General features: G+C 35.3%; 1 protein-coding gene across 7 annotated transcripts in view; it reads left to right on the top strand.

Annotated features, from left to right (window-relative positions):
* The window catches only part of LOC134691161 (pumilio homolog 1-like), a 52,651-nt gene that overhangs the window by 21,238 nt on the left and 10,788 nt on the right, over positions 1–20,625 (top strand). The window contains exons 9-19 of one of the 7 annotated variants that reach the window (XM_063551456.1): positions 2,749–2,827; positions 4,632–4,712; positions 5,239–5,451; positions 5,812–5,952; positions 7,717–7,833; positions 10,017–10,139; positions 10,829–11,005; positions 16,955–17,087; positions 17,702–17,836; positions 18,397–18,793; positions 19,669–19,916. In XM_063551456.1, coding sequence (XP_063407526.1) covers positions 2,749–2,827; positions 4,632–4,712; positions 5,239–5,451; positions 5,812–5,952; positions 7,717–7,833; positions 10,017–10,139; positions 10,829–11,005; positions 16,955–17,087; positions 17,702–17,836; positions 18,397–18,793; positions 19,669–19,916 — 1,844 coding nt within the window. Of the gene's footprint in view, positions 1–2,748; positions 2,828–4,631; positions 4,713–5,238; positions 5,476–5,811; positions 5,953–7,716; positions 7,834–10,016; positions 10,140–10,828; positions 11,006–16,954; positions 17,088–17,701; positions 17,837–18,396; positions 18,794–19,668; positions 19,917–20,625 lie in introns of all 7 variants that reach the window. The other 6 variants (XM_063551455.1, XM_063551457.1, XM_063551461.1 and 3 more) reach the window with 6 other exon arrangements.

The raw sequence follows: 20,625 nt of genomic DNA, 5'->3' as shown, positions 1-20,625 counted from the left end.
TGCATATTATGCATCGACGATCGTTGTATTACGTTACATACTGCTATACCAATTGACCCCTGATATCAACTAAGGTTAGAAATTCCTATAGGCCGTTCATTTTATTTTTGTTCCAATAAACGGTTCTTGAATCAATTATAATTTCTGAAGTATTTACGATGAAAGCATTATTCTCAAATCGTCTTACACAATGATAAAATTGTATTTATACCACAATTGAAAAGTAATTTAATAAAACAAATGACAGATGAACAGATTTATTATAAAGATGAATGTATGTCCATATGATCATATACATACACATTCGGACTAAAATTCGCAACTTGTCATTATCTCATCGTAGCATATTGTTAATGTTGCTAATATATGCCTTCAACCCCAAGAGGTATAAATGTGCATTTCATTCTGAAAGATTAATGGAATAGCAGGTGATCAAGATCGTTTTAAAAATTCCTATTTGCCAATGAAGTTTAAATGATCTTCGGCCTCAGACATACACATGTATTTTTCAATCATAAAAGTAAACCTTTAACCCCGAGAAATATATAATCTGTTTCTCTCTAAATTTACAGAAACATTATGTGATAAATTTTTGAAAATTCCGTATATCTCAATCGATTATTGATAGTTCTGTAAACTTCTACATATATTACAATCTGTACCTCAATACAACCGTCCCTCACACTTAACGGATAATACAACGATCAATTAATGATTGAACGTCGCTCACGCATAACGGATTATACAACCGACCTTTTAATAACCGTCGCTCACGCATCACTGGTTCTATCAATGACTCAATACACACCCGTTTTATCGGACAAACGGATAATTCCCTGAGACACGGAAAATCTCCGGAGAACCGCAAAATATTCTGTAAAACGGAAAATCTACGATGAACCTCTATTTATTATCCGTTCCGCGGAGATTGGCCAAAAAACACCGAATATTTTACAAAAATCGCGGTGATTTTCCAAATAGGTCTGCCAGTGCTGTCTGTCCACCAATGTAAGTCAAAGATTTGGTTTTAGATACTTTCTACTTGACAAGAAAATATCTTCTCCCATTATGTTAAACAATAAAATATCACCTGAACTTTTAAAGGAGCGGTCACTACAAGAATCTTTATGAAAGTAATAAGCACTTGCAATGGTTCGATTTATGTGATGTATTATTTTATAGAACAAATCTGAATTTCTTTTGTGACAATAAAAAACCCAACTGCCATTGCATTAATTAAGCCGACTTGACAGTTGAATCACCACTGTGAAGTGACATACGGTGCATATATTAAAATCTTAGTTGACACAATCTTGTCCTCTTATGTGTAGATGACTGGGAGTGTCAACTTTGTAACATTTTCAAATCAAATATACATATGTAACTCCATACAACACTTGACATTTGTATAAAAAACACATTCTTGTGGATTCATTGTTTTAGTATCAATTTTGTGGGAAAAGATAAACAACAAATTGGATTGTTGAAGGAAGTAAATATTTCTTATACAGATGTTATATGCAAACTTTTGTAAAACCATGAAATCCCACAAAAATTAGAACCTACAATTATAAATGAATCCACAGAAGTTTACAGGTGTCTGCATTCTAGTAATCTTCTTGCTATATCTCAAAACTATAATAAAGGTTGTGATTTGCCTTATATAAATTGGTATGACCTGTTGTGATTGTAGAATGTCATATTGATATTATGGTCTGTGCGTCAGTCTGTCTGTCCTACAATTTAAGTTATAGACAGTTTCTGGTCACCAAGGAAATATCTTCTACCAATATGTCAAACACTAAATATCATCCCTGAACTTTAAATTTTTCCTTTACTGGTTACCAGATAATCATATTTTTGTTTTATGTATAAGGGGCTAACAATGAAATATCTCTATGATAGTAATTGTGTCTTTTAAGGTTCAATCTATGTGATGTATAATTTAATAGAACAAATTAATCTGAATTTGTTTAGTGACAATTTAAAACCTAACTGTCATTGCATTAATTAAGCCGACTTGACAGTTAATTACCACTGTGAAGTGACATACGGTGCATACATTAAAATCTTAGTTGATATAATCTTGTCCTCTTAAGTAGATGACTGGGAGTGTCAACTTTGTAACATTTCCAAATCAAATATAACTCCATAGATACAACACTTGACATTTGTGTGAAAGGAAATACTGTGGATTCATTGTTCGGTACAAATTTTCTTGGAAAAGATGAAAAACAAATTAAATTGTTCAAGGAAGGAAATATTTCTTATACACATGTTATATGCAAACTTTTGTAAAACCCTAAAATCCCACCAAAATTAGAACCTATAATTATAAATGAATCCACAGTAGTTAACAGGTGTCTGCAAACTATATTGAAGGTTGTTATCTAAACTGTTGTGAAAAGTTAAATTCGCCTAAAAAACTGCCATTGCATTAATTAAGCCGACTTGACAGTTTATCACCACTGTGAAGTGACATACGGTGCATACATTAAAATCTTAGTTGACACAATCTTGTCCTCTTGTCTGTAGATGACTGGGAGTGTCAACTACGTAACATTTCTACAAAGTGAAACCAATAAGTAAAGTATACATTTGTGTACAGCTAATGTATACAGAGCATAGCTAAGTGCATTTCTGTCAGTACAAATGATTCATTGTTGGGTACTAATTTTTGATTTACATGGGTAGAGATGAACAACTAATTTAGATTTTCAAGGCATAAGTTTATTTGTATATTTTCAGTTATTACAAAGACAACAACAGCCCATTGCAGTGCTGACACAACAACAGTATGCCCTTGCTACTCAACAGCAACAACTAGGTGGGTATTGGAAAAAAAAAGACGTTTGAAAAATGTTTATTAAAAAATACAATCTATTGTTATCAACAGTTTGTGTAAAGACTTCAAAAGATTTATTATAGAGGAGCATTTGCTACTTCTTTTTCTGAATGTTCATGATATTGAAGAACCCATATTCTTAAAAAAAATAATGTGAATCTTTGAGCAAAAAAACTATCCAAAATATTATGACACACTACACAACTTGAACGAGTCTTATCATTTATTATATAAAACACACACACATAATTGTGTTAATAATTATTACTTGTCTGTGGCTTCTTTGATATAATTTTGTATTGAGGAAAGCTTGGTAACCAAGCAATTTTCCGAATGTTCAGTACTGTTCAACAATGCAAAAATTTGATGATAGGCATGAAGTTTTTCAAAGTTAATGTGGATACGAATAATACTGAAAAATCTTGTAGTAAATATAATATTAAAAAAACACTGAAAAAGTCCTACAAAGATAGGTTATTTTTTACTAAAACTGTATACGTTTTGAATTTGGTCATGTTTTGTTGAACAGTTCTAGGCACTTCTTGTCCATTCGTTTTTGATGCGTTTTATTATTTGATTTTGCCATGTGATTATGGACTTTCCGAATTGAGTTTCCTCTAAGTTCAGTATTTTTGTGATTGAAGTTTTTTTTACACTTGGTCATGCTTAGTTTAACAGTACTGAACAATTAATGACAATCATTGAATAACTGTTTAAATGTGAATGTATTTTTGTTACCTTTTTAAATTGCTTTACCATTTATTTCGTAATTTTATTATTATTATTATTATTTTGATTTATATTGTGTTACGTACAATCGGCATGTGTATTTTTATTATACAAAAGTTATAATCTTAAAAAAAAGTTTGTTCCACACATTTTCTACCACAGCTGTTCCCAGTAATTAAAAAGGGCAATGATTTTAGAAAATCTTTCCCGTATTTGTTTAATCACAGATATTTACTTCGACTAGAAGATTCACTTAATCCCAATACTACATGAAGTTTTAAGTCTGTTTAAGTTTTCTCTAAACAATGTATATATTTATTAAGATGGAGAGGAAACATTTGTAGTGGGGGTGTCTTAATTTGCTTTATTGTAGGGAGTTGGACCTTTAATACAATTTTATGAAAGTTTTAAGGTCAATTGCTTTGGGGAATCAGATTTAGTGGACATTTTAAGGATTTCTACATGATTTCAAATACATTTACATTGAGCCTGTTGGGTTGGGGCCATGGGGAATTTAAAAATAATGCTTGTTCGTTTATGCAATATCTGGCAAATTGAAAACGGATAAATTTGTGGCAAACTTTTTTTTTTTATTGTAACAAATTGATGTTGAGACATGTTCACACTTATTGAATTGAAATGCTGTTATTATTGATATCAATAATCGCTGAAATCTTTAGTCTGATTGTAATTGGCTAATTGTTTTTCCACTCATTTTGGTTGGTTGTCCTATTAAGAACAAATCAATTTATTCAGTTGTTTATGTATTAAGTTTTTATTATAGCAGTTTTAATATACTGCCTGAATCATTCAAAATCAAAATATACACGTATTTGAAATATGTGTGGGAAAGAAATTGATAAAAAAATTTCAAAAAAAGTGCAAAGTTGCAAATTTTGGGACCAAGTCTGTATAAGCAAAATTGTAAATTCTGATCTTAAAGAATATGTTTTCTCCAAATATGTTAATGAGAAACCTGGTCTTTCAATGTAAATAAATGTGAACATGTGCATGTTATTTGATGGCATGGCTTATTTGGTGTGTGCTCTTTACGTAGGCCTGGCCCCCAATGGCATAACACCAACACCCTACGTCCTGAGCGCACAGGATCCTTACGCCGTGGGCATTCCACTTGCAGGTACAATATTTTCTATATTTCATTAGTGGCTTCCAAGTTTTTCTCCTTTTTACATTTTATTAATCTTCTGTCATTGTTGTATATTGCTCTTATAAATGTAGTAGAAATGTGAAACTTGTTAACACGTTCAACTTTTACACTACTTGGAAGCTTTATTTTTTTTAATATGCCGTTTTTGAATGGAAATATTATTATATGAAAGTTTTATTTTGATTTTTAGTTTTGCATTCTCCATTTTAAACTAACCAGTAATTATTTATAATCTTCCAGTTTTATATATTTTGCTTCTATTAAATTTAGTTGAAAACTAACAAGTGTTGTAAAGACCATGTTGTTACTGTTTACCTAAAGTGGAAAAAATTGTCTTCAGAACATTACATTGTTCAAATTAAAGTTGTGGAATCTAAATTTGTTAAAATGAAATGAATATGGACATTCAAGTTCTATGTATAAAAAAAAAGAGGACAATATTTTCCACTCAGGGGGTGTGTCGTAACATCTTTTTTGACAAGTTTCATATTGACAGGACCAACTGTATTACATCCCCAGTATTATGGAGTGCAGGCACCCTGGGGGATCTACCCTGCAAATCTCATTCAACAACAAGGGCAACAAACACCGCAGGGTATGTCATCACAGCAACAACAACAGCAACAGATGATGAGAAACCAAACAGGACGACCGCTGACCCCGTCACAACAGAATGATTCATCACAGCCATTAACTCCAAATGCTCCTAGTGAGTTTAAAGATATGACTTCTGGTAAATCATTGAAATATCCCTGTAAATGGACGTAACTTTCCTAAGAATAAGTATTTAACAAATAAGACGCAATAATACAGTGGAATGTCACTTACTAGAAAGCAGACTGAAAAGCAAGGTCTGTACTTGAAAATGCAGACATAATACATATATACATGTATATATCATGTATATATAAATTTAAAATCACTTTTTTCTGAATTCTTATGAACATTATATAATTAATTGGACAGCCAGGGAACACATTTCAGGTTTCAACGAAATAATTAGAAGTTTGTTTCTTTGAAATTATTTATGGATTATAAAGTATAAATAATATTTTGTCTAACTTTGTAGTATCACAGTACCAGATACTTGCCCCAGCTTATTACGATCAGAATGGACAGTTGGTGATGGGTAACCCTCGTGGTCTGGGAACTCCTGTTCGTTTAGTACCACCAGCGCCAGTTCTAGTCAGTGCATCTGGAAACCAACAAGGTAAAAACAGGTTTATATTTGTGTTTAATCAAAAAGGTTATGGGTAATCACTTTTAGGAATTTTATGAGGAAATGTATTATTGGTAAGTACAAAAAAATGAGTTGACAACCATTGGTATGGCATTTGAAATTATTAGTCAAGGTCAAATTAATACAGGCAGGATCAAGTTACAAGAACATTTGAAATTAGAAGAGTTTTATATTTGTCTTTAATCAATAAAGGTTATGGGTAATCGTTTTTAGGAATTTATGAGGAAATGTATTATTGATAAATACATTGAATGTAGGGCATCATTTCAACAGAGATCCCAGTATAAAAAAAACTGGTAAGAAAGGTAGAATTTAAATGTTTAAAAACTATTGATAATCCGTAGAATTTTAATTCAGATTTGTAAGTAATAAATAACCACTAGACCAATTGTCCAGTGATCCATCCAGGACCTTAGGGGAGTGTTGACAAACATTGGTATGGCATTGGAAATTATTTTTCAAGGTCAAATTAATACAGGTTAAAATTGCAAGAAATTTGGTTTTGAAGATTTGCATTTCTGATATATAAAACTCACTTCCACAGAAAAAAATTGGAAATCAGGACACGTTTTAATATTGGGGTTTAGTACATGGAAAATGTTAATATTTTTCTGTTGCTAGGTTTTTGGATCTCCAGAATAGTTGCTTTGAAAATTCAAGCAAGGTACATTGAAATATTAAAAATTATACATCATAATCGGATTCAAGATCTATTAAGAGAACTGGAACTAACACATTTTACAGAAATTTATCCAAGAAAATTTAGTATTCAATGGGTTGGAAGGCACTTTTATTGACCCCTCCTGCATGAATTTTAAATAGATATTCTCTTTAAATTTTTTCATCAGATTTTAATTGAAACCCCCTATACAATTAATTCTGGAAAATCCCTTATGTCATTTAGATATTGTATGTTTTCAAAACCTAAAACAAAAAGATTTGAAAGTGAACAAATAAATTGAACATGAGCATTAAAGACTTCATATATTTCACTGAAACTGACCATATATTAGTTATAAAAAGAAAACAAAGATATAACAGTATTGTTACTATAGATTTTGCTTCTCTTTTATGCTGACATTTTCAACTTGCTTGTAATTTTTGGCATTTTTAAAAGGAATTAGGTTATTTCATTTCTGATTTCCAATGCAAGTATTCTATAACTTGAATGTTATGTATAGAAATAAAGTTACCTTACATGTAAAACTGTCACACAAAGGGAGATAACTCCTCAGAGAGAAGTTTATGAAATGCTTGTAGGTTGGTTATATTTGTACACAATAACAGATTATGGTACTAAAGCGCTTTTAATGAAGTATTCTATATAAAAACACAAATCAGATGACTTATTATAACTTATGTTTATACAATGCCTGGGGATATGGTATTTTAAGTTTTTGCACATTTATTCAATTTTCTCACACGTTATTCCATTTGAATGTGATAGGTCTTTTTAAGTACTGCCTCTTTTCCCTTGGCATAACCTAGGAAGATTCTATTTCTGTTTTAAGTCTAAACAAGTTCTAACTGAATCTGGCCATGTACAGGGTTTGTTTTGCAACTTTATTTCATTAAATACTTTTGTTCTAGTTCAGTATCTAATTCTCAAAACATGATTTGTATTATCTCTCTGAATCACAAGACTTACAATGTTTACATTTGAATGGAATAAATATCTTTAACCTATTTGTTGATTTGCATGATCTTTGAACTTTAACCTACTAATGATTTCAGGTGGTGCTGCATTAGGCAGCAATCCGTTGAGACTTCTGACCACCCAAGCACAACAACATCAGACAACTCCGCCTGTCGTCTATTCCAGCTCCAGTTCATCAACACAAAATTCTTTGGGTAAGACCGGCGTGTATGCTGCATTGCTTTATCCAATGTTTGTCAACTCAAACTTCCACATGAATGCTGCTTCATTTCTGTTCAAATTCAAGAAGAGCTTGCATCTTAATGCTTTTTATAAATTCTTTTTTAAGAGAATCCATAGCAAATAGTAGAAATTCTTTGGACTATGAAGCTCAAAGACTTAGTATTGAAGTTTATGACCAGTTTTTTTTAGCAATAGACATCAATTATTATAATATTGATAGTAAACATCTGCAAAGATTAAAATATTTGAGTAATCATTTTGAAATTAAACCTTCCAAACAGGATGTTTTAAATTTGTTATCAGTAGTGAGTGTTCTGGCCGTGTGATATTTCCAGTAATTTTATTCTTGCTAAATATTACAAATACAAATAATCTTGAGTTGATAGCATATTTTAGATCTTAAATTTCAGTTTCATTTTAGGAAGCAAGATTTAGGCATGGTTATAACCTCATTATGCAAGCTGTTTTTAACGTGTGATTCTTTAAACAGCTTGTACATAGATCATACTTCAGGCGTGCTTGAAGCTTGATTTCAGGAAATAAATTATTCCCTGCTAAGTTAACACATAGCATGGTGTATTATCAACAATATTCTGATAGTAATAACATTGACAAATTTCAAATTATCCTTACCCTGGTAAATGTTTTGCGGCTAGAAAATATCTGTTCTATAAATAGCTATATATATGCAAATAATTAACCTTTTAAAACTTTCACTCAACCATTTATTATCCACCATACTGTGGACTTGTTTCTTTTCACTGGCTACCAATTTACATGGAGAAAAATAGTAATTTCATTGATCTTTGATCACATGGTTTTACAATAGTCTGTATACAAGCCTATAGAAAATTCATTCATAGTTCACAATTTTAATTTGTGGTTCACCTTGGCCTATATCAATAAAATCCACTAAAATTGTTACAGCTCAAAAAGTAATGAATTCACCAAATTTAGGATTCCTGATGCCTTGCAATCTATTTCTCTGATAATTTTGTTCTTGAACTTTGAAATTAGAGCAGCTTTATACCAACGAGACACTTTTGTTACATGTTGTTACTGCAGGAATTGTTAATATTTGAGGGAGAGGTTTCTGGTGATGGGGTTACTTAATACTGGTGTATTAGTTTGTTTGGAGATTTAATATGCATGCAGACTTTTCTGCTTTCTTTTCATTGGGTGATTTCAAAAAGGTCACAAAAGGGTTAAAAAAATTTGCTGCATTTAAATAAAGGATTCAGAATAGCAGATTGAGTTTAGATTTCTTAGAACCTAAGCTTATTTCTTTTTTAATCGCATCATTACGAAATATTCATAACTGCTACAAAGTTTGTTTTAAAATTCATTATGTTAGTCAACAGTACATTCATAACCATTATAGATATACTAGTTGTAGGCTTTGATTTTTTCCAACAGAATCATTTTGTTGCTTCATTGTTAAAAGGGTATTATAAAGACTAGAATACTTTTGAGTTTCTCGATACGAGTTTTACATTTAAGGAATGACAGCCTGTTCCTTTAGCCACTACTAGTCTAATGCCCCAGACTAGCTAAATTTTGCAAAAATCTGTTTAGACACATTAAGAAAATGTCTGAATAGTTTTCATTGAACTAGAAGTTGGAAAAGATTTTGGTGCAGAGAGTTGCATAACTTCATTTTGTATAATAACTGCATTTATTAAATATCATAAAATTTGGACAAACTGTCTGACATGTATAATTTTCATTATGACATGGGATGCTCAAGTTTGCCTGGAAGAATCTTGTGGCATTGTTAGTAAGCATAATAATGTTTAAAGTATTATTGAAATGGAGTCTTTATTTACTGATGCGATAACACAGTTTGTTAGTTCTTGTCAGACTTCTGAAATATTGGCTACTGATCATTGAAGTTTAAAAAAAATTAAAACCCCTGGGCCCTATACAATCTCCTAACGTTGATGAGCAGATATCATGGATCTTTTTCGTTAAATCAATATAAATGTGAAAATTTTGAAAGAAAAAGATTTGGTCTTTTAACAAAATTTCTGAGGAACTTTAAAAGTAAAACACAAATTCTATTCTGAATCCTTTAAGGTGGTTTGCCTGTGTGAGATTTTCTCTTAAGATATTTTTGAATAATTTGATAATGAAGAAAACTCTGCGTCTGTTTTAGGCTACACACCGAGCAGTAGTCTTGGTTTCACACAGGGCACGTCCAGTCTGTTCACACCTCAGCCAAGTAACTATGGCAACACAGGCCTTAACAACATGCCTTCTCCGGGAACTATCGGCTCTGGTTGGTGAACAATTTTTTGTCATGATTTAAAAATTTTATAAGTTTTCATCAAGTTCAGATGCTTTATAAATGTGTCCAACTATACCACAAGATTGTGATGCAATCATTTGTTTTTTATGTGTGTTGATTCTATCTTGCAACAGAAAAAATATTTAATGAACTATTTTTGTGAAAGGAAAATAAAAGTTGGATACATTTAGGAAAGCCAGCGTTTGTAAAGAAGGCAGAAAAAGCAGAATTTTATACCATTGTAGATTTATTTATATGAAAATTGGTGTTGAATTTGTCGAAGTTTCTAGTTCAGAAATATTTTATAAAGGACCTTGTATGTTATAAATTACAGTATTTCTCCAAAAGTTCTTCAGTAAGATATGCAAGACTTGAACATTTATATTCAAGTATTGAGTCTGAAACTTTTCGTTTCATTTTTAAAACAGTTTGACTAGTTTACAGTATAGAAATTATTTGCCAAAAAATTAAAAGATAATACACCCAGTAATGGCTTATCATAAAACATACAAGGTTCTTTTAATTTCTTTATTTATTCTCCTTTTAACATATTACTAACACTTCCAAAATTTAACAATTATAGTACTTTTACTTCTTGTTTTTCTGAAATTATTTCTTAGTATGTTCATGTTTTAACAACATTTTTCTGAATTCCAATAGCGGTAACATTTGGTTTGTAGGTCAAAGGAGAGACTCGTTAGAATACAAACAGAGGCAACAGTTACCACAGCTGAACCAGTTCTATGGGTCCATGACAAGTATGGGGTCACCTGCTGGTCCCATGGGTCTGGTCCAACCAGGACAGTCTATGACACCACCACCATCTCTATCAGGCTCATCATCAAACCTTGCTCTGGGTAAGTGTATGTTGTTTGTGGGTCCATGTCAAGTATGAAGTCTCCTGCTGGTCCCATGGGTCTGGTCCAACCAAGACAGTCTATGACACCACCACCATCTCTATCGGGCTCATCATCAAACCTTGCTCTGGGTAAGTGTATGTTGTTTGTGGGTCCATGACAAGTATGGGGTCTCCTGCTGGTCCCATGGGTCTGGTCCAACCAAGACAGTCCATGACAACACCACCATCTCTATCGGGCTCATCATCAAACCTTGCTATGGGTAAGTGTATGTTGTTTGTGGGTCCATGACAAGTATAGGGTCTCCTGCTGGTCCCATGGGTCTGGTCCAACCAAGACAGTCTATGACACCACCACCATCTCTATCGGGCTCATCATCAAACCTTGCTCTGGGTAAGTGTATGTTGTTTGTGGGTCCATGACAAGTATGGGGTCTCCTGCTGGTCCCATGGGTCTGGTCCAACCAAGACAGCCCATGACACCACCACCATCTCTATTGGGCTCATCATCAAACCTTGCTATGGGTAAGTGTATGTTGTTTGTGGGTCCATGACAAGTATGGGGTCTCCTGCTGGTCCCATGGGTCTGGTCCAACCAAGACAGCCCATGACACCACCACCATCTCTATCGGGCTCATCATCAAACCTTGCTCTGGGTAAGTGTATGTTGTTTGTGGGTCCATGACAAGTATGGGGTCTCCTGCTGGTCCCATGGGTCTGGTCCAACCAAGACAGTCCATGACACCCATGACCATCTCTATCGGGCTCATCATCAAACCTTGCTATGGGTAAGTGTATGTTGTTTGTGGGTCCATGACAAGTATGGGGTCTCCTGCTGATCCCATGGGTCTGGTCCAACCAAGACAGTCCATGACACCACCACCATCTCTATCGGTCTCATCATCAAACCTTGCTCTGGGTAAGTGTATGTTGTTTACAGGGGTTAAAAAATCCACTAGCCCGACGCCCGGGACTAGACATTTACGTCTCGGGCAACCAAAACTTATAACCCAGTATGCCCGACGGACTAGTAACAAAAAATTCTTGGCGTGTCTAAAATAGAAAGTGGAAAATCCCTTCATCACTTTTCTGTCTTAGCCAATCAGATTCAATTACGTCATCCGGGATTCCATGAATTTGAACTGGTTTGTACAGGTCCTCACCTCATGCACAGTAACATAACGGAACATAACACAGTAACAGTTTTAAAAATAGAACAAATAACTCCGGGTGGCCCGGTATCATGTATTGATCGCAGTTATTGTACTTTCAATATCGATTTCTCGTTATATGTTATAACGGGGATATTTTTCATTGGTTCTGTCGAGTTTTTCAATTAACGTTACCGGGGGGGGGGGGGGGGGGGAGGTATAATGTATTGATAGGTATTGATTCGTCTAGACTCTTGTCGGACAACTGTTTAAGCAGGGAGCATGAAACTATGTCAATGCAACAAAATATATCAACATATTTTACTACGGCAAGCGCAGAAACTTCATCAACTTCAAGTTCAAAGCGAAAATCGGCAAATGAAGGGGATTCTAATGAGACTGATACATCTAAAATTTTTTTAGAAAGTACGATCGGGACAAGCGAAAAAGAACGTTCATAGCGACATGGAATGAAAGATTACCGTGGGCAAGGTCGGTTGTTAAGGATGAAAAGCCCGAGACTATGTACTGTGAATACTGTCGGTGTTTTCTCGAGTATGCAAATAAAAAATACGCCTTGTATGTGGGGACATCAAACATAAGAATTGATCCACTTTTTTACCATGATAAAACAAATGAACATGTTTTCTGTGCAAGAAAATATTTAACGGCTCGGCAAAGTACTACAACAGATAAAAACGAACTAGTTTATAGAAAAAAAGTGACTCCTGTCGAAAAGCATATTTTTAAAGCTTTAGTGAAATTATCTGACAAAGAAAAAACCAAAATGAGATATCTGTTTATATCCTTGTTATAATTAAAAAATCAAACATAAACCTCATTTGATTTATTTTATTAAATTATAGTGTACAAATGCCCTTTCAAAACATGATACACATTCCCAGCGTCTTATGCAGCACACCCTGAGTGATTTGTAAGTGATACTTGGGCTAGCAGGTTGGTTTTGATGGGCTAGCAGTTCTTGAAACAGGGCTAGTAAAATCCTCCTGCCAAAAAGTCCTGGGCTAGTTAGCTGTAACAAAAAATTTTAACCCCTGTGTTTGTGGGTCCATGACAAGTATAGGGTCTCCTGCTGGTCCCATAGGTCTGGTCCAACCAGGACAGTCTATGACACCACCACCATCTCTATCGGGCTCATCATCAAACCTTTCTCTGGGTAAGTGTATGTTGTTTGTGGGTCCATGACAAGTATAGGGTCTCCTGCTGGTCCCATGGGTCTGGTCCAACCAAGACAGTCTATGACACCACCACCATCTCTATCGGGCTCATCATCAAACCTTGCTCTGGGTAAGTGTATGTTGTTTGTGGGTCCATGACAAGTATGGGGTCTCCTGCTGGTCCCATGGGTCTGGTCCAACCAAGACAGCCCATGACACCACCACCATCTCTATTGGGCTCATCATCAAACCTTGCTATGGGTAAGTGTATGTTGTTTGTGGGTCCATGACAAGTATGGGGTCTCCTGCTGGTCCCATGGGTCTGGTCCAACCAAGACAGCCCATGACACCACCACCATCTCTATCGGGCTCATCATCAAACCTTGCTCTGGGTAAGTGTATGTTGTTTGTGGGTCCATGACAAGTATGGGGTCTCCTGCTGGTCCCATGGGTCTGGTCCAACCAAGACAGTATGACACCACCACCATCTCTAGCAGGCTCATCATCAAACCTTGCTCTGGGTAAGTGTATGTTGTTTGTGGGTCCATGACAAGTATGGGGTCTCCTGCTGATCCCATGGGTCTGGTCCAACCAAGACAGTCCATGACACCACCACCATCTCTATCGGGCTCATCATCAAACCTTGCTCTGGGTAAGTGTATGTTGTTTCAGGGGTTAAAAAATCCACTAGCCCGACGCCCGGGACTAGACATTTACGTCTCGGGCAACCAAAACTTATAACCCAGTATGCCCAACGGACTAGTAACAAAAAATTCTTGGCGTGTCTAAAATAGAAAGTGGAAAATCCCTTCATCACTTTTCTGTCTTAGCCAATCAGATTCAATTACGTCATCCGGGATTCCATGAATTTGAACTGGTTTGTACAGGTCCTCACCTCATGCACAGTAACATAACGGAACATAACACAGTAACAGTTTTAAAAATAGAACAAATAACTCCGGGTGGCCCGGTATCATGTATTGATCGCAGTTATTGTACTTTCAATATCGATTTCTCGTTATATGTTATAACGGGGATATTTTTCATTGGTTCTGTCGAGTTTTTCAATTAACGTTACCGGGGGGGGGGGGGGGGGAGGTATAATGTATTGATAGGTATTGATTCGTCTAGACTCTTGTCGGACAACTGTTTAAGCAGGGAGCATGAAACTATGTCAATGCAACAAAATATATCAACATATTTTACTACGGCAAGCGCAGAAACTTCATCAACTTCAAGTTCAAAGCGAAAATCGGCAAATGAAGGGGATTCTAATGAGACTGATACATCTAAAATTTTTTTAGAAAGTACGATCGGGACAAGCGAAAAAGAACGTTCATAGCGACATGGAATGAAAGATTACCGTGGGCAAGGTCGGTTGTTAAGGATGAAAAGCCCGAGACTATGTACTGTGAATACTGTCGGTGTTTTCTCGAGTATGCAAATAAAAAATACGCCTTGTATGTGGGGACATCAAACATAAGAATTGATCCACTTTTTTACCATGATAAAACAAATGAACATGTTTTCTGTGCAAGAAAATATTTAACGGCTCGGCAAAGTACTACAACAGATAAAAACGAACTAGTTTATAGAAAAAAAGTGACTCCTGTCGAAAAGCATATTTTTAAAGCTTTAGTGAAATTATCTGACAAAGAAAAAACCAAAATGAGATATCTGTTTATATCCTTGTTATAATTAAAAAATCAAACATAAACCTCATTTGATTTATTTTATTAAATTATAGTGTACAAATGCCCTTTCAAAACATGATACACATTCCCAGCGTCTTATGCAGCACACCCTGAGTGATTTGTAAGTGATACTTGGGCTAGCAGGTTGGTTTTGATGGGCTAGCAGTTCTTGAAACAGGGCTAGTAAAATCCTCCTGCCAAAAAGTCCTGGGCTAGTTAGCTGTAACAAAATTTTTTAACCCCTGTGTTTGTGGGTCCATGACAAGTATAGGGTCTCCTGCTGGTCCCATAGGTCTGGTCCAACCAGGACAGTCTATGACACCACCACCATCTCTATCGGGCTCATCATCAAACCTTTCTCTGGGTAAGTGTATGTTGTTTGTGGGTCCATGACAAGTATAGGGTCTCCTTCTGGTCCCATGGGTTTGGTCCAACCAGGACAGTCTATGACACCACCACCATCTCTATCAGGCTCATCATCAAACCTTGCTCTGGGTAAGTGTATGTTGTTTGTGGGTCCATGACAAGTATAGGGTCTCCTGCTGGTCCCATAGGTCTGGTCCAACCAGGACAGTCTATGACACCACCACCATCTCTATCGGGCTCATCATCAAACCTTGCTCTGGGTGAGTGTATGTTGTTTGTGGGTCCATGACAAGTATAGGGTCTCCTTCTGGTCCCATGGGTTTGGTCCAACCAGGACAGTCTATGACACCACCACCATCTCTATCGGGCCCATCATCAAACCTTGCTCTGGGTAAGTGAATGTTGTTTGTGTGTCCATGTCAAGTATGGGATCTCCAGCTGGTCCCATGGGTTTGGTCCAACCAGGACAGTATGACACCACCACCATCTCTAGCAGGCTCATCATCAAACCTTGCTCTGGGTAAGTGTATGTTGTTTGTGGGTCCATGACAAGTATGGGGTCTCCTGCTGATCCCATGGGTCTGGTCCAACCAAGACAGTCCATGACACCACCACCATCTCGATCAGGCTCATCATCAAACCTTGCTCTGGGTAAGTGTATGTTGTTTGTGGGTCCATGATAAGTATGGGGTCTCCTGCTGATCCCATGGGTCTGGTCCAACCAAGACAGTCCATGACACCACCACCATCTCTATCGGGCTCATCATCAAACCTTGCTCTGGGTAAGTGTATGTTGTTTGTGGGTCCATGACAAGTATGGGGTCTCCTGCTGGTCCCATGGGTCTGGTCCAACCAAGACAGTCCATGACACCACCACCATCTCTATCGGGCTCATCATCAAACCTTGCTCTGGGTGAGTGTATGTTGTTTGTGGGTCCATGACAAGTATGGGGTCTCCTGCTGGTCCCGTGGGTCTGGTCCAACCAAGACAGTCCATGACACCACCACCATCTCTATCGGGCTCATCAAACCTTGCTCTGGGTGAGTGTATGTTGTTTGTGGGTCCATGACAAGTATGGGGTCTCCTGCTGGTCCCGTGGGTCTGGTCCAACCAGGACAGTATGACACCACCACCATTCTCTATCAGGCTCATCATCAAACCTTGATCTGGGTAAGTGAATGTTGTTTGTGGATCCATGATAAGTATGGTACTATTAACGCAATTTGGGTAAACAAAATAGATAACTGTTATATATGTTTTGTATACATGATTGAATTGCCAAAAATCCCATTAATTTTTATCCCAAATTACAGACTGTTAGCCTGATTATACTGTCAAATAATTTTATATTCTGTAAAAAAAGTTTTAAAGTAAGTAATGAAAAAAGTCTTCTAAAACTTGACCTCAAATTGTCTAGCTTAGTATCATGAGTATTGCAAGCTTTCTAGAAATTATTTTATGTAGTACCTTTTCCTATAAATGAAGACACTGTACTCAGACCTTACAGAATATATTGAATGAGAAATATTTAATTATGTTGCATTATCTTCATGTTTCCAGGTATGGCTAATGGACCAAGACTGTATAACGCTGCCCCTGGTGCTGAGACACGTTACAGAAATGGATCCATTGGATCTGCGAATGGTATTTTCACAAGTTCTCTTTTCCCAAACAGAACAATAGCCAATAGAAGGTATATATATTTAATGTGTATTCACTTTGAGGTTACAAAGTATTTGTTTATAAAATGTCAATTTTTGAATGTGTGTTTCGGTTCAGGTGACAGATGAAAAAAAACCAGAACAACACCTTGAATAACTTCATGCATCAGTGCTTTCTGGATTTTCCTTCATCAGGATCGCTCAAAGTGGAATATGTAAAAGCCAAGGATGTAAAATGTTTCCAACAATGAAGACTTGTAGTGATCTACACTATAAGGACTAAAATAATGAACTATTCAGATATTCATGTTACAAATGATGTGTATGTGCATAACCATACTTTAAAGAAAATTACACAGCATGGCAAAATTAAATTAAAAATTGGAGTTATCTTTCTTTATACATGTTTTGACATACATAATTCTAGTGCTTCTTGCAATTTAGGATTTTGTGTTCACTGAAAAACGAATTGAATATTTAACCTTTAGTGCTCTAAAAGACTTGATTTTACTCTGCATGAAAGATGTTGATTAGATGTCAAGGCCACAGCCAAACACCAATAGTATATTCAGAAGAAATTTATGTACATCCCAAGTTTTTGCATACATTATATTTTGTTTATATATTTCGTTCTATTATTTTTCAGCGCAAGTATGTCCAAAGAGGTAACAGGAAGGAGTCGGTTGTTGGAAGATTTCAGAAATAACAGAATTCCAAATCTTCAACTTAAAGATCTCACAAATCATGTTGTAGAATTCTCACAAGATCAACATGGATCAAGGTAACAATCTTAGAGTTTCATGATGTACATTACACAATTTACATCTTGATGTTGTAAAAAATGCTCTAAAGAACACTAGGACCCTAGTTCTGCATCAAATGTTGGATAATAAATCAGGTTTGATTACTAAAAAATAATAGAAAGTTTTAATCTTAATCTACGCGCGTCTGGCATATTAAATTATAATCCTGGTACCTTTGATAACTATCTATTCTCTAATTTTTGTATTGGTCCTTGAAAAAAATTTCATATAGAATCTTTATAGAAAGGAAAATTTGCTGAATGGGAGAAAATTTTGTTAACCATTTTAGAACAATGGAAAATATCTGGATATATTTAGATTGAGAAATAGATTTATCTTACCTCTTAACCACATGAACATTTGGTACTATTTAACAGCAAGGTGTAGGATCAGATGTTTGACAAAAGTTTTCCCATCTCTTTCACTTAATATTTCATCATTCAAATTAGTTGGTTTTTGAACCAGCAATTCTTTAAATTCTTTAATGTTTGATGTACCATGTATGAATTAGGTATTGAAATCTGGTTTGATTTTACAGGTTTATTCAACAGAAGCTGGAGAGGGCTACATCACAAGAAAAATCAATGGTGTTTAATGAAATTCTGGCTGCTGCTTATCACCTTATGACTGATGTGTTTGGAAATTATGTTATTCAGAAATTCTTTGAGTTTGGTGACAATGATCAGAGACAGACATTAGCCCAGAGATTACGTGGGCATGTTCTACCACTGGCCCTTCAAATGTATGGTTGTCGTGTCATACAGAAAGCCTTGGAGACAATACCTAAAGACTTACAAGTGGAAATCGTGAAGGAGTTAGATGGCCATGTTCTCAAGTGTGTAAAGGACCAGAATGGTAATCATGTTGTACAGAAATGTATTGAGTGTGTCAAACCAGGTCATTTACAGTTTATAATTGATGCATTCAAGGGACAGGTATGTACAGATTTTTACTGAAGCAGATTTCTTTCAACTATGATGGTATTATACGCCCTTTTCACAATGCAGGATGTAACTATGCCAAGAAATTGGAAAATGTATTTCATTTGTTGTTTCAAAATCCACTGCTTTTGATGTCACATCAAAATATTTGAGTACAGGTCGTTGGTATCAACCCCTTTCTTTGTCTAATACAATCTTATCTATTTCCTATATATAGCTATGATAAACATTTTTTCTCAATTTCAAAACAATGCTACGAAGAAGAGTCTGAGCAAGTGTAGTTTCAGCACTGTTGATTAAACCTGGGACAAAGAAACAGCCAACTCAACTTTGGAAATACTGTACACAAGACCTGCATTTACGTTCTTCAGTGTTCTGGAGTTTATCAACTTAATTTCCTATTTGTCATTAGATTAAGGGAATATTTTAAATCATAAATCACTGAAATTTGTTTTTATGCCCCACCTACGATAGTTGAGGGGCATTATGTTTTCTGGTCTGTGCGTTCGTCCGTCTGTCCTGCCCCAGGTTAAAGTTTTTGGTCAAGGTAGTTTTTGATGAAGTTGAAGTCCAATCGACTTCAAACTTAGTACACATGTTGCCTATGATATGATCTTTCTAATTTTAATGCCAAATTAGAGATTTTACCCCAATTTCACGGTCCACTGAACATAAAAAATGATTATGCGAGTGGGGCATTCCTGTACTGAGGACACATTCTTGTTTTTACTAATTTATTATAACATTGAAAGAAGGTAGACATGTTATAAGAGCAAAGACACACTTTACTGTTTCTTGTGAATTAGTATGTTACAATCCAGCATAGCTTGTTGGTCTTGAAGTTAATCCTTGATAATTTCTACATGTAGGTGCTAGCCTTGTCAACACATCCATATGGGTGTAGAGTGATCCAGAGGATCTTAGAACACTGTATTCAAGAACAGACCAAACCTATCCTGGATGAGCTCCATCAATATACTGACAGACTGGTACAAGACCAGTATGGGAACTACGTCATACAACACGTGCTGGAACACGGAGCTCCTGAAGATAAAAGTAGGATTGTTAATGAGATGAGGGGCAAAGTTGTTCCCCTTAGTCAGCACAAATTTGCAAGGTAATTAACTCATTGATGAAAAAAAGGGAAATTAATGAATGCTGACCAAACCTTAATATTAAACAGATCTGAGATTGAGATTTAAACCAGAAGATTTATTCTTCATAATCAAATCAAATAGTTTATTACATTGGTTGCAATGATTACATTGGTTTCCCAGTGAAATAAAAACCGATAATTAAACCCCTGCTTTAAAATAAACCGCTTTAAACTGTTTTACCTTTGTCTGTCCGTCCCATAAATATTTTTCATCACATTTTTCTCAGGAACTACAACAAAAGGATTTCTGAAATTTGGTTTCAGGGTTTTTTAAGTCTGCCATACTGTGTGATGGCTTTTCACATTCATCACTGAACAACTTCCTGTTTACTGAACACTTGTATGATTTTACACGATAGTCAAGTTGAAAGTTTTTGTCACATTTTTCTAAAAGAACTACACTACAAGGATATATAAGTCAGCTTTTACCGTGTGAAATATTCATGGTTATTTCACTCCTCGGATGTCATACAACAATAGGCATCGTCAAGATGTCAATTATGTCAGATCATAACACATTGTGAATGAAAAAGATAATAGATCCCCATGTTTTCTACTTTCATTAAAAAAAGCCATTTGCCAATGTAATAAAAAGAATGACTAGTTAAAGAATTCAAATATCAAAAAATTTTCTTCTCGTAACCTAACAACACTGATAATTAACACATGC

Source organism: Mytilus trossulus, chromosome 11 (assembly GCF_036588685.1).
Source record: "Mytilus trossulus isolate FHL-02 chromosome 11, PNRI_Mtr1.1.1.hap1, whole genome shotgun sequence".
In the NCBI taxonomy this organism is placed as follows: Eukaryota; Metazoa; Mollusca; class Bivalvia; order Mytilida; family Mytilidae; genus Mytilus; species Mytilus trossulus.
Note: the sequence above shows the minus strand (reverse complement) of the source record. Positions and strands in the feature narration are given on the sequence as shown.